The sequence below is a fragment of the Hyla sarda genome, chromosome 8 (genome assembly GCF_029499605.1).
Source record: "Hyla sarda isolate aHylSar1 chromosome 8, aHylSar1.hap1, whole genome shotgun sequence".
Classification (NCBI taxonomy): Eukaryota; Metazoa; Chordata; class Amphibia; order Anura; family Hylidae; genus Hyla; species Hyla sarda.
The window spans coordinates 200,521,029-200,533,744 of NC_079196.1; the positions used below are offsets into that span (position 1 = coordinate 200,521,029).

Consider the following 12,716-nt stretch of genomic DNA (forward strand, 5'->3'; position numbering starts at 1 on the left):
CCCACCTGTAGTAACAGTCCTCATCCATTGCCATAGGCCACCCACCTGCAGTAACAGTCCTCATCCATTGCCACAGGCCACCCACCTGTAGTAACAGTCCTCATCCATTGCCACAGGCCACCCACCTGCAGTAACAGTCCTCATCCATTGCCACAGGCCACCCACCTGCAGTAACAGTCCTCATCCAATGCCACAGGCCACCCCACTGCAGTAACAGTCCTCATCCATTGCCACATGCCACCCACCTGCAGTAACAGTCCTCATCCATTGCCACAGGCCACCCACCTGCAGTAACAGTCCTCATCCATTGCCACAGGCCACCCACCTGTAGTAACAGTCCTCATCCATTGCCACAGGCCACCCACCTGTAGTAACAGTCCTCATCCATTGCCACAGGCCACCCACCTGCAGTATCAGTCCTCATCCATTGCCACAGGCCACCCCACTGCAGTAACAGTCCTCATCCATTGCCACAGGCCACCCACCTGCATTACCACTCCTCATCCATTGCCACAGGCCACCCACCTGCAGTATCAGTCCTCATCCAGTGCCACAGGCCACCCACCTGCAGTAACAGTCCTCATCCAGTGCCACAGGCCACCCACCTGCATTACCACTCCTCATCCATTACCACAGGCCACCCACCTGCAGTAACAGTCCTCATCTATTGCCACAGGCCACCCACCTGCAGTAACAGTCCTCATCCATTGCCACAGGCCACCCACCTGCAGTAACAGTCCTCATCCATTGCCACAGGCCACCCACCTGCAGTACCACTCCTCATCCAGTGCCACAGGCCACCCACCTGCAGTAACAGTCCTCATCCATTGCCACAGGCCACCCCACTGCAGTAACAGTCCTCATCCATTGCCACAGGCCACCCACCTGTAGTAACCGTCCTCATCCATTGCCACAGGCCACCCCACTGCAGTAACAGTCCTCATCCATTGCCACAGGCCACCCACCTGTAGTAACAGTCCTCATCCATTGCCACAGGCCACCCCACTGCAGTAACAGTCCTCATCCATTGCCACAGGCCACCCCACTGCAGTAACAGTCCTCATCCATTGCCACAGGCCACCCACCTGCAGTATCAGTCCTCATCCATTGCCACAGGCCACCCACCTGCAGTAACAGTCCTCATCCATTGCCACAGGCCACCCACCTGCAGTAACAGTCCTTATCCATTGCCACAGGCCACCCTACTGCAGTAACAGTCCTCATCCATTGCCACAGGCCACCCACCTGCAGTACCACTCCTCATCCATTGCCACAGGCCACCCAACTGCAGTAACAGTCCTCATCCATTGCCACAGGCCACCCACCTGCAGTAACAGTCCTTATCCATTGCCACAGGCCACCCCACTGCAGTAACAGTCCTCATCCATTGCCACAGGCCACCCACCTGCAGTACCACTCCTCATCCATTGCCACAGATCACCCACCTGCAGTAACAGTCCTTATCCATTGCCACAGGCCACCCACCTGCAGTAACAGTCCTCATCCATTGCCACAGGTCACCCACCTGCAGTAACAGTCCTCATCCAGTGCCACAGGCCACCCACCTGCAGTAACAGTCCTCATCCATTGCCACAGGCCACCCACCTGTAGTAACAGTCCTCATCCAGTGCCACAGGCCACCCACCTGCAGTAACAGTCCTCATCCAGTGTCACATAGACTACATACAGTGGAGCAAAAAAGTATTTAGTCAGCCACCAATTCTGCATGTTCCCCACTTAAAAAGATGAGAGGCCTGTAATTTTCATCATAGGTATACCTCAACTATGAGAGACATAATGAGAAAAAATATCCATAAAATCACATTGTCTGATTTTTAAATAATTTATTTGCAAATTATGGTGGAAAATAAGTATTTGGTCACCTACAAACAAGCAGGATTTCTGGCTCTCACAGAACTGTAACTTCTTTTCCTCTGTCCTCCACTCGTTACCTGTATTAATGGCTCCTGTTTGAACTTGTTATCAGTATAAAAGACACCTGTCCACAACCTCAAACAGTCACACTCCAAACTCCACTATCGCCAAGACCAAAAAGCTGTCAAAGGACACCAGAAACAAAATTGTAGACCTGCACAAGGCTGGGAAGACTGAATCTCCAATAGGCAAGCAGTTTGGTGTGAAGAAATCAACTGTAGGAGCAATTATTAGAAAATGGAAGACATACAAGACCACTGATAATCTCCCTCGATCTGGGGCTCCACACAAGATCTCACCCCGTGGTGTCAAAATCATCAAGAACGGTGAGCAATAATCCCAGAACCACACAGGGGGACCTAGTGAATGACCTGCGGAGAGCTGGGACCAAAGTAAAAAAGGCTACCATCAGTAACACACTACACCACCAGGGACTGAAATCATGCAGTGCCAGACGTGTCCCCCTGCTTAAGCCAGTACATGTCCAGGCCATCTGAAGTTTGCTAGAGAGCATTTGGATGATCCAGAAGAGGATTGGGAGAATCTCATATGGTCAGATGAACCCAAAGTAGAACTTTTTGGGAATATCTCAACTTGTCGTGTTTGGAGGAGAAAGAATGCTGAGTTGCATCCAAAGAACACCATACCTACTGTGAAGCATGCTTTGGGGCTATTTTTCAGCTAAGGGACCATGATGACTGATCCGTGTAAAGGAAAGAATAAATGAGGCCATGTATCGTGAGATTTTGAGTGAAAACCTCCTTCCATTAGCAAGGGCATTGAAGATGAAACGTGGCTGGGTCTTTCAGCATGACAATGATCCCAAGCACACCGGGCAACGAAGGAGTGGCTTTGTAAGAAGCATTTCATGGTCCTGGAGTGGCCTAGCCAGTCTCCAGATCTCATCATCATAGAAAACCTTTGAAAGTAGTTGAAAGTCTGTGTTGCCCAGCGACAGCCCCCAAAACATCACTGCTCTAGAGGAGATCTGCATGGAGGAATGGGCCAAAATACCAGAAACAGTGTGTGAAAACCTTGTGAAGACTTAGAGAAAACGTTTGACCTCTGTCATTGCCAACAAAGGGCATATAGCAAAGTATTGAGATGAACTTTTGTTATTGACCAAAAACTTATTTTCCACCAGAATTTGCAAATAAATTCTTTAAAATTCAGACAATGTGATTTTATGGATTTTTTTTCTCATTATGTCTCTCATAGTTGAGGTATAGCTATGATGAAAATTACAGGCCTCTCATCTATTTAAGTGGGAGAACTTGCAAAATTGTTGGCTGACTAAATACTTTTTTGCTCCACTGTATCTGCAGTAACATTGCTCATCCAGGGCCACAGGCCACTGCATACCTGCAGTTATACGTTTATCTGGTGCCACAGACAACATACCTGCAGTAGCATTCCTTAGCCAGTGCCACAGGCCACCACATACCTACAGTAACACTCCTCATTCAGTGCCACAGGCCACCTACCTGCAGCAACAGTACTTATCCAGTGCCACAAGCCACTACACACCTGCAGTAACAGTCTTTATCTAGTGCCACAGGTGATTACACAGCTGCAGTAACTCTCCTCATTGCATGCCACAGGCCACGTACCTGCAGTAACAGTCCTTATCGAGTAAAAAAAGCTGCTACATACCTGTAGTAATCACTCATTATCCACTGCCACCGGCCACTACACACCTGCAGCACCTCTCCTTATCTAGTGCCACGGCCATGTACTTTTAGTAACACTCCTCATCCATTGTCACACTCCACTACATACCTGCAATAACACTCCTTATTCAGTGCCACAGGCTTCGAACCTGCAGTACCACTCCTCATCCAATGCTACAGGCCACGTATTTTCAGTAACACTCCTTATCCAGTGCCACGGGTCACTTCATACATGCATTAACAATTCTTAACCAGTGCCAAGGCAATGTCCTTTCAGTAACGCTCCTTATTTAGAGCCACGGGCCACATAAATACAGTACCACTCCTTATCCAATACCATGGGCCACAGCAACCATTTAGACACTGTATGGTGCCATTATTTGGGAATCGCATGGAGGCATTACTTTTTATGGGACTGTGATCAGGACCCTGTGCTGGTATTAGCCTAACTCAGCCGATGAGCTTTGTATGGCACAATTATCTGTGTGTTAATAGTTATGTGCACATTATATGGCACTTTTTCTTAATATCATTTTGTTTTTATGTTATTTTGCAAACTTTTCATTGTTTTATTTTGAGATAGAGTTCTTCTCTTTTAAGGAATATTGCTATATTTTTAATAGCTCGAAATATTGTAACGTGTTGTTATCTTACCCATCATTACTTGATCTGTCATTACAAGAAGCCAGACTCTAGAGTAAGTACATTTCTACCGCACTTCATTATGGAACTACCAAATAATGGACATGAGGTCATTCCCCGGGAACCACGTCCTACTCCGGCTTGTGGTAGAAAGCATTTCATTTTGTCTGGCAGAGACTTATATAAAGTACAGGTATGAATTCAGGCCAAGCCTATTGACAAGAACACTTAAAGGTGTACTTCACTGGAAATATTTTTTTTGTATTTTTGCAATATCTGGAGGCTCACAGTTTGGAGACCTAGGTTACAGAAACCAAGTAGGAATGAGATCTAAGATTTATCACTTTAAAGGGGTACTCCACTGGAAAACATTTTTTTTTTATCAACTGGTGCCAGAAAGTTAAACAGATTTGTAAATTACTTCTATTTAAAAATGTTAAAACTTCCAGTACTTATTAGCTGCTGTATGCTCCACAGGAAATTCTTTTCTTTTTTTCATTTCTTTTCTGTCTGACCACAGTGCTCTCTGCTGACACCTCTGTCCATGTCAGGAACTGTCCAGAGCAGGAGAGGTTTGCTATGGGGATTTGCTTCTACTCTGGACAGTTCCTAAAATGGACAGAGGTGTCAGCAGAGAGCACTGTGGTCAGACAGAAAATAAATTAAAAAAGAAAAGAACTTCCTGTGGAGTATACAGCAGCTAATAAGTACCGGAAGTTTTAACATTTTTAAATAGAAGTAATTTACAAATCTGTTTAACTTTCTGACACCAGTTGATTAAAAAAAAAAAAAAAAAAAAATTTCCACCGGAGTACCCCTTTAAAGTGATAAATTTGAGATCTCATTCCTACTTGGTTTCTATATAACACCTAGGTCTCCAAACTGTGAACCTCCAGATATTGCAAAAATACAACTCCTAGCATACCTGGGCAGCAAATAACTGCCCTGGCAAGCTGGGAGTTGTAGTTTTGAAACATCTGGAGGTCCATAGTTTGAAGACCACTCGTATAGCATGTCACAGTTCCTCCCATTACCACTTATGAAGCCTTGCTATTATGCTGTGGACTGAAACGTTGGCATTCCTATAGATTCCATATTGTTGTATATGGAGGCAGTAATATCCTTCCACCATCAGACTGCCCACAGGTGCCATGGCTTCTAACATTATCCTTTTACAAGCCACATAGGACACTGGCCGTATTGCTAACGTCTTCTGTGTTTTTGGTAATAAATTAAATAGCACTTCTGTGGCCCTGCTGGAAAGTAATAGTAAGCAAGTCCCCCCCTATGAGTAAGACAAGTTTGCTGGCACCGGACAGGTATGCGGGAGGAGATTTAATACATGCTTTGATAACTGTATAAGTGTATGGCTGCACCAGCCAACAGGATAAAGACTGGGAGACCTTTTCACCACTAATACAGACCTGACCTTGCCAAGTCCCACAGAGGAAGTCGGGGAGATACGCTGTGTACGAAGGCGTGTGTACTGATTCTGCCTGGAGCAGACGTCTCCGTGCCATTTATTTATCATGGCAGTCTGTTCTTTGGCTAATGGGGGCTATTGGTTGGGAGGCAATTGAAGGAGTCGTCTAGTCTGACCAGGCCGTGCTCCTGCGGAGTTGAGTCTGCAGTTTTTATTTTTATGCTTTTTTCTATTTTTTTTTTATTTGATATCTTGGGTTACAGAAAAGCATTTTTTCCCTCTTTAGGTTTGGAAGCGGAAACATTTAGCATTTGTTTTGTTTTGCAAAATACTCAGCAATAGAAAATATAGTGGAGCAGAGCTACAATTACGGTAATATCTATGTGCGGTGTGTCAGCCTGAGGTCCTCCTCTGTATCGCGGCTCTTACAGTATGGTGATAATAGGTAGAAGAGCAATATTATGGACCTGTCATCATGTCCTGATGGGAACAAAACATTTCTAGCCTCTGCATTTAGTTCCTCCTGTTCTACTTGACACATTTCAGTTATAAGAACCCAGTTAAAATGAGCTGATGAGGAGGAGCGTCCCGCTGCAGGAATCTCCCAGGATCAGCTGTAATCAAGGCTTAGTTTTCTCTGCAGCGCCACCACAGGAGAAATAAGGCATTACATGGTATCCACTAAAATCACAATCCTGCCAGGGTCCTTTTAAGAGATGGTGTTTGTAGCGACTATCCGCTCTGCCTAGGTTTAGTCTGAGGCATATGCTAACTCTCTTCTTTTATCTATGCAGCAAATGGAAGAGATATGGAGGGAGATGCGATGGATGATGGATGCCCTACAACATGCCAGGTACAAACAACCATCGTGTGCTGTACCCCTCACTTGGTTCCTCAACGGTTCTGGCGAAATATTTCTAAAGGAGAAAGCACAGTCCACTTCGTCATCTCACCTGGACTACTTTCCATCGCCAACTCCCTCTCCTGAAACTAACCGAAAGCTCAACACAGGTCAGTGGGAACTTTTTTATTTTTTAATATACCCCTTGTGGTCAGTGGTGGGCCACCAGACATATTTGGCGTATTAATAGAACAGCTTTGACCTGTGACGTGGTTAGTCTGCCATTAGTCATGACATGAATGGAGGGGGCGTGGCGGGACATCACGTCCCCAGTCCCGGAAACCCGGAGGTTTCCAAAACTGGAGATTCAGCACCCGCATAGAATGCGGGTGCTGCAGGGAGATCACGGGGGGTCTCAGCAACGGGCCCCCCGCGATCAAACATCTTATCCCCTATGCTTTGGATAGGGGATAAAATGTTTTTGCCCGGAATACCCCTTTAATCTAATGTGTATGACCAGCTTAACATTATAAAAAAATGGATAAAGAAATGCAAGTCATGTAACCCTGGAGTGTGGGCCTACAAAGAGTAGTATATTATACATGTATTACAGGGGTAGGGGACCATTTTTTTTGTCATGGGCCATTTATGGAATCATTTTTGGGCCATACACATCAGCTTAAAAATTAGCCGCTATATTTAGTCAAACATTTAAATGAACTCACCACTAGTGTAATGGCTGAAACGGCTTCTCTATGATGACGCGTATGATGTTGCTACTTGCAACTCTTTATAGGGCTTGGTCCAGTCAGTCTGGAGGTAGCTTGCCCCTTTAAGTAGTTTGTGCCCTGATGGTATAAACTCACCTGTACGTAGTTTGCTCCTGTATGTAGTAGGACCCCATTGTGAGTATCCTGCCCCCTGTAGGATCTCCTGTAGGTAGTTTGCCCCCTGATGTATTACAATGCATTCGGAAAGTCTTCAGTACTTTCACTTTTTTTTACATTTTGTTATGTTGAGGCCTTGTGCTAAAATGAAAAGAATAATATCACATTTACTCATTATTCTGCATGAACATTAGAAATCTTTGCTAATTTATCAAAAAGGAAAAACCAAAATCTTGCAGTGACATAAGTATTCATACCCTTAAATCACCCTTTGGTAGCAATTACAGCCTCCAGTCTTCTTGGGGATGAGGCCATAAGGTTTACACACCTGGATTTGGGGCAGATCCCCTGCAGATCGTCTCCAGCTCTGTCAGGTTGGATGGGGACTGTTGGTGGAAGCCATTTTTAGGTCTCTCTAGAGATGTTCCTCCTATTAATCTCCTATTGCTAATTTCTTAAAATGGAAAAACCAAAATCTGGCATGGACTCTTTCGCTAGATATTTAGCTCTGGCTCCTCCCATTTCTCTTGATCATCTCTGAGATGTTTCTCCATCTTAATTGGAGTCATCTGTGGTAAATTCAGCTGATTGGACAGGATTTGGAAAGACACAGTCCTGTCTATATAGGGTCTCACAGCTGACAATGTATATCAGAGCAATTCCAAGCCATAAGGGGGCAGCACTGCTTATAGAGCTCAGAGACAGGATTGTGTGGAGACACAGATCTGGAGAAGGGTACAAAAAAGTTTTGCTGTACTAAAAGTCCCCAAGAGCCCAGTGGCCTCTGTAATTCTTAAATGGAAGAAGTTTGAAACAACCAGGACTCTTGGTAGAGCTGGCCACACCACCAAACTAAGGAATTTGGGGGAAAGGGCCTTGGTAACAGAGGTGACCAAGAGCTAATGGTTCCTCTGGCTAAGCTTCATTATGGAGTATTAAGTGCAGAATAATGATGGGGTAAAACTTTTTTTTCATTTTAACACAAGGCTGCATAATAACGTAATGTGAAAAAGTGTAAGGGTCAAAAGACTTTCCAATTGCACTGTATATTCCATAATGATGTAAAGTTCATCTTAAAGAAGGTTATCATAACCAATTTCTGATCATTTGCACCTGTAGATCTCCTTGCTGCTCCCTACTCCGATAATGAACTCATGGATGTGAAGTTTACAAACCAGTCTTCCCCTCTTCTAGATTCCCATGGTGTATCAGATGAAGAGGGCTCTTCAGAAGTCTTCCTTGCTACTGATAGTGATTATGACTCTAGCAGAGCCCAAAGTCCAAAGGAGCTAGACCTGGTTTACTCTTCTGGACCGGATTGTGGCAGGAGGAGCATCCGTAGCTTCAGAGATGGTACACCTGATGTGCTGCAGACACTTGAGCCCAAAGTATTGACTCAGGAAGATGATCGTCCACAGCAGCTTTATGACAGTGACTTTGTGCTTCCCAGCCGCCAGATTGAACTTTTACGTATTACTGAAAAGCGGCAAGCTTACTGTGTCCGGACCAGCAGCCTGGACTTTCCCAAGCAGCCTTACAAGGCCTCTCGAAAGTCCTGTCCAGGTTCTGTAGACAGCTCTCCAACGGAATCCAAACCTTCAAGTCACCGCCATATCCGGGGCCTGAGGACAAGCACTTCTTTTAATCCGGACAATGATCAACCGTGTGAAAACTCAAGGAGAATATACCGCACTCACTCTGTTGAGTGGACACACGACTTCCAAGAACCTTTGGAACCGAAAATTGTAGCAGGTCAAGGAAAAAAGAATAACTCTGTAACTTTACGGATATACCCACAATACGAGACTGGTCTGTCTAAAGACATGAGTGTTAAGGTAGTGTAGCAGAAGGTCTGTATGTATACTGTGATTTGTGACATCATTATATGATACATCGTAAAAATCGAAAATGTGACTTGTAAAAAAAGTGTTTTAGTAGACTTTGCACATTTATCTCAGACTTTTGATTACAAACCCCAGATTTATGTTTATGTTCCTTCAAGTTTGATATCTAAGACTTTTTCATTTACTAAATACATTTGATGGTGACTACACAATTTTTTCAATTTTTTTATACATCTCTTTAAAAGTGTTTCAGTCCATAAATGATAATCTGAACTAGGAGGAGAACATATTACTATGCTGCTTCTTGCGTTACATGGAAAGTTATCTTTTCTCTTCTCAATTTTAGTATAATACAGTTTAAAACAGTCAGACATAGTCGCAAGAAAATCCAGCATTGTACACTTAAAGGCCCCATAGGCATTAAATAAGTGTTGTCCAAGCCTGCCAATCCTTTTTGTTTTCACTAGAGATAAGCCCCCAACATAGGAGTCTGGCAGTGGCTTCTCTCCTCACCCCACTGAAAATACATGCCCTCATGATGGTGTAATGGTATGGGCATCAGGGCCTGGACACTTTCCAGTTTTAAGAGAGCTGGAAACTTTTTAGCCATCTTTCCGTAAGTTTAGCATTGGCTTTTTGTAGTGGGGCCTCACCATCAAAGTCCATACAAAAATAAACATATTGCAAAGATATTTTTCAGTGAATCTTTCATTTGTCTCTTAAGCAAACTGTGGCATAAAACTATGCAAATAAAGAGTGAGAGGCCTGTTGAGCATGTGATCACCCATGCCTGAATTAACAAAGTACTGGCCTAGCCAAATTCATAAACCGGTTTTCTCAGACCGGTGAGGGTCCACACACTGGGACCCTTAGCTACCATGAGAGTGGAGCAGATGTCAGACATGCAATTCAATGGGCCTATAAAAAAGGTCAGTGGCCTTGTGCACATTCGACTGCCCACCCTATCTATTCAACCAGGGGTAAACAAGACTCCATTCCCATGGTCGATTGGGTCCAAGAGGTGAGAACCCCCCCCCCACCCACTCAGACATCTAGATCAGGCTTTTGGACTACATCTCCCATAATGCTTTGCCAGCATTTTGGCTAAAGAGCATTATTGACTATCTAGTCCAAAACATCTGCAATGCCAAAGATTGCCTATGCTTGATTGTTGTTCTTTAAAAGGGCACACCGCTGCTTTATCCACAGAATAGGGGATAACTTTCTGACTGCGGTCGGTCTGACCTCCAGGACTCCCCATTGATCGCCAGAACGGGGCCCTGTCTCTCCTTGTGCCAATATGCCGCTCCATGCACTGTCTATGGGAGCGCTGGGGGCACCCCAGTACAGCCGGACCCTGTTCTGAAGATCAAGGGCGAGCCCTGAGGTGAGGCCCCCAGTGATTAGAAAGTTTTAAAGTATTGGAGTGTGTCAAAACAGCAGTACATGCATGAAACTCTACCCACTGATCTGAAAGAAGAGGGACAGGATCAATTCAACAATTAGGAATTTGATTGCATGTTTAAGGGGTGATTACTTTTCCATTCAGGTAATATGGATGTTGTTTTCATCCAAAAACTGCTGCAAATACTCCCGTCCCCACTGTCCTATTACATTATTATATTTAAATATGAGAAAGCATTCACTTGGACAAATATGCAATAAAAGGGAACACCTGGAAGGGAAAGAATAGTTTTGCAAAGAACTGTTAGGTATTGGAAACTTTTCTGCCTCCAGAAAAACGGTATTCAGCCAATAAAATATTTTCTTTTCTTTTTTGTATGACCAGTTACATATAACGAGTAAAACAGCAGCTCGGGAAGTAGTCAAGCTGGTGGTACTCCAGATGAATGAGATCTCCAGGAGCATGCTGGGAACTCCCGAAGGCTACTGTTACGCTGAAGACCAACTGGACCATTTTGCACTGGTGTTTACTTCTGAAAACAATAAGGAACAATGGCTGGACGATGACTTTCTGCCATTCTCACTTCAGAGTTCGTGGAACAAAGGTCACTTCTCTGTCCGCATTCGAGAGACCTCTCCTTTGCATTTTCAGTATGGTCCAGCTACAACGGTATGAGAGTCCCCCTCAGATAGGGCTTCACCCGGCCAAACTTTCTGAGGGACGGTCAGCTCAACTTCAATGCTTCCTTCACGTAATAAAGCATTACTCCTCCAGTCAAGAGTAAAAGGTTTAAGATCCATTTGCTTTTTTTCTCTTTTCTTGTCAACCAAAGACTTATTTTCCTGACCATGAAAGAGAAATTTGACTGGCACATGAGAATGTATCTTTTACCACAACGTCTTCACTGGAAAGGAATTTGGAAAGAGTATTTTTAGACGAACATAGAACATACCACTCACACCAAAAGAAGCAATACATATTTCTCCTACCCCCTCCCCCGATCCACCCTTTTCACAAAAACATTTGGGTTTTATTGATGTATAAACCACAGAGACATAATGGGACTTTGGATGACGGTTCTCCCGTATGTATCCAGAGAATAGAACAAACAAATAATAACCACAATTTTTTTCTCTCTTTTTTTTTCTAATGAAAAATAATGTTTATTGTGCTTGTTTTACTGTATCCTGAAAAAAAAAAAGAAATATTTTGTTGCACAATAAGATAAAAAAATTCTTAAACAAAATTGTTAAAAAATATATAAGCGGGCCGGTGCAGCTGGCGCTGTTTGTCGACTTCTCCCTTCCTTGTATGCTTTTCGTTTTAAGGTAACTGCATCTCACCGATCTCCCGTCATTGCCATAAGGTCTGTGCCACGGCAGAATTCTCCTTGTTTTAGTGCTGTGAATTGGCTTGCATACGTCCAACCGCATGATGTTTTCAAGTACGACTCTGTTAGTCAATGGGTATATTGAAATCTTTTGTGCTTCACAGTACAGGTTGGTGGTGCTTCCGTGAGAATTTCAATGAACTCACCCCTCAAGGCAGCACCAGTCCAAGCTCCTACATAAAGCAGATTGGCTTTTGGATTCTATTTGTTTATAATGTTTGAAGACGTGTTCTATACCGATGCATATAACTTGTTACTCTTTGTTCCTACCTCTGCCATCCTGAACTTCTCTCATCTCCTTTCTTTTATCTTTAAATGAGCCAGACGAGAAGAAACATATCATTGGTTGTTTTCTTTTCTGTAATAATAAAGACATCACGTGGTGATGAACAAAAACCTTTACAGCACTGGTGCTATGAGTGTACAAACATTAAAATGGTTTTCCATTACACTTGTCACTATTACAAGCCCTGTGTACTCTGTATGTGAGCCGTTCAGAATAATCATGTTGTAGGTGGAACACCCGCACATCTATAACCTTTTTGACACCATCCTTAAAGTGAATGTCCACCTTTCACATTTTTATGGTGCATACTAAGAGGCTTAATTTCACCTCTGAATAGGCTAATAGTAGATGTTCCATCTAAGAAGGTAGACTGGTTTCTTTAATACTGGCTTT

At 43.9% G+C, this 12,716-nt stretch overlaps 1 protein-coding gene across 17 annotated transcripts in view; it reads left to right on the forward strand.

Moving 5' to 3' along the window:
• The window catches only part of LOC130283916 (ankyrin repeat and fibronectin type-III domain-containing protein 1-like), a 443,479-nt gene extending 431,627 nt beyond the window's left edge, over positions 1 to 11,852 (forward strand). For 15 of the 17 annotated variants that reach the window (XM_056533657.1, XM_056533658.1, XM_056533660.1 and 12 more), the window contains 3 exons: positions 6,465 to 6,681; positions 8,518 to 9,233; positions 11,032 to 11,852. In XM_056533657.1, the coding sequence (XP_056389632.1) occupies positions 6,465 to 6,681; positions 8,518 to 9,233; positions 11,032 to 11,322 (1,224 nt within the window). In that variant the 3' untranslated portion in view covers positions 11,323 to 11,852. Of the gene's footprint in view, positions 1 to 6,464; positions 6,682 to 8,517; positions 9,249 to 11,031 lie in introns of all 17 variants that reach the window. The other 2 variants (XM_056533666.1, XM_056533661.1) reach the window with 2 other exon arrangements.
• Positions 11,853 to 12,716: the final 864 nt, after the last annotated feature.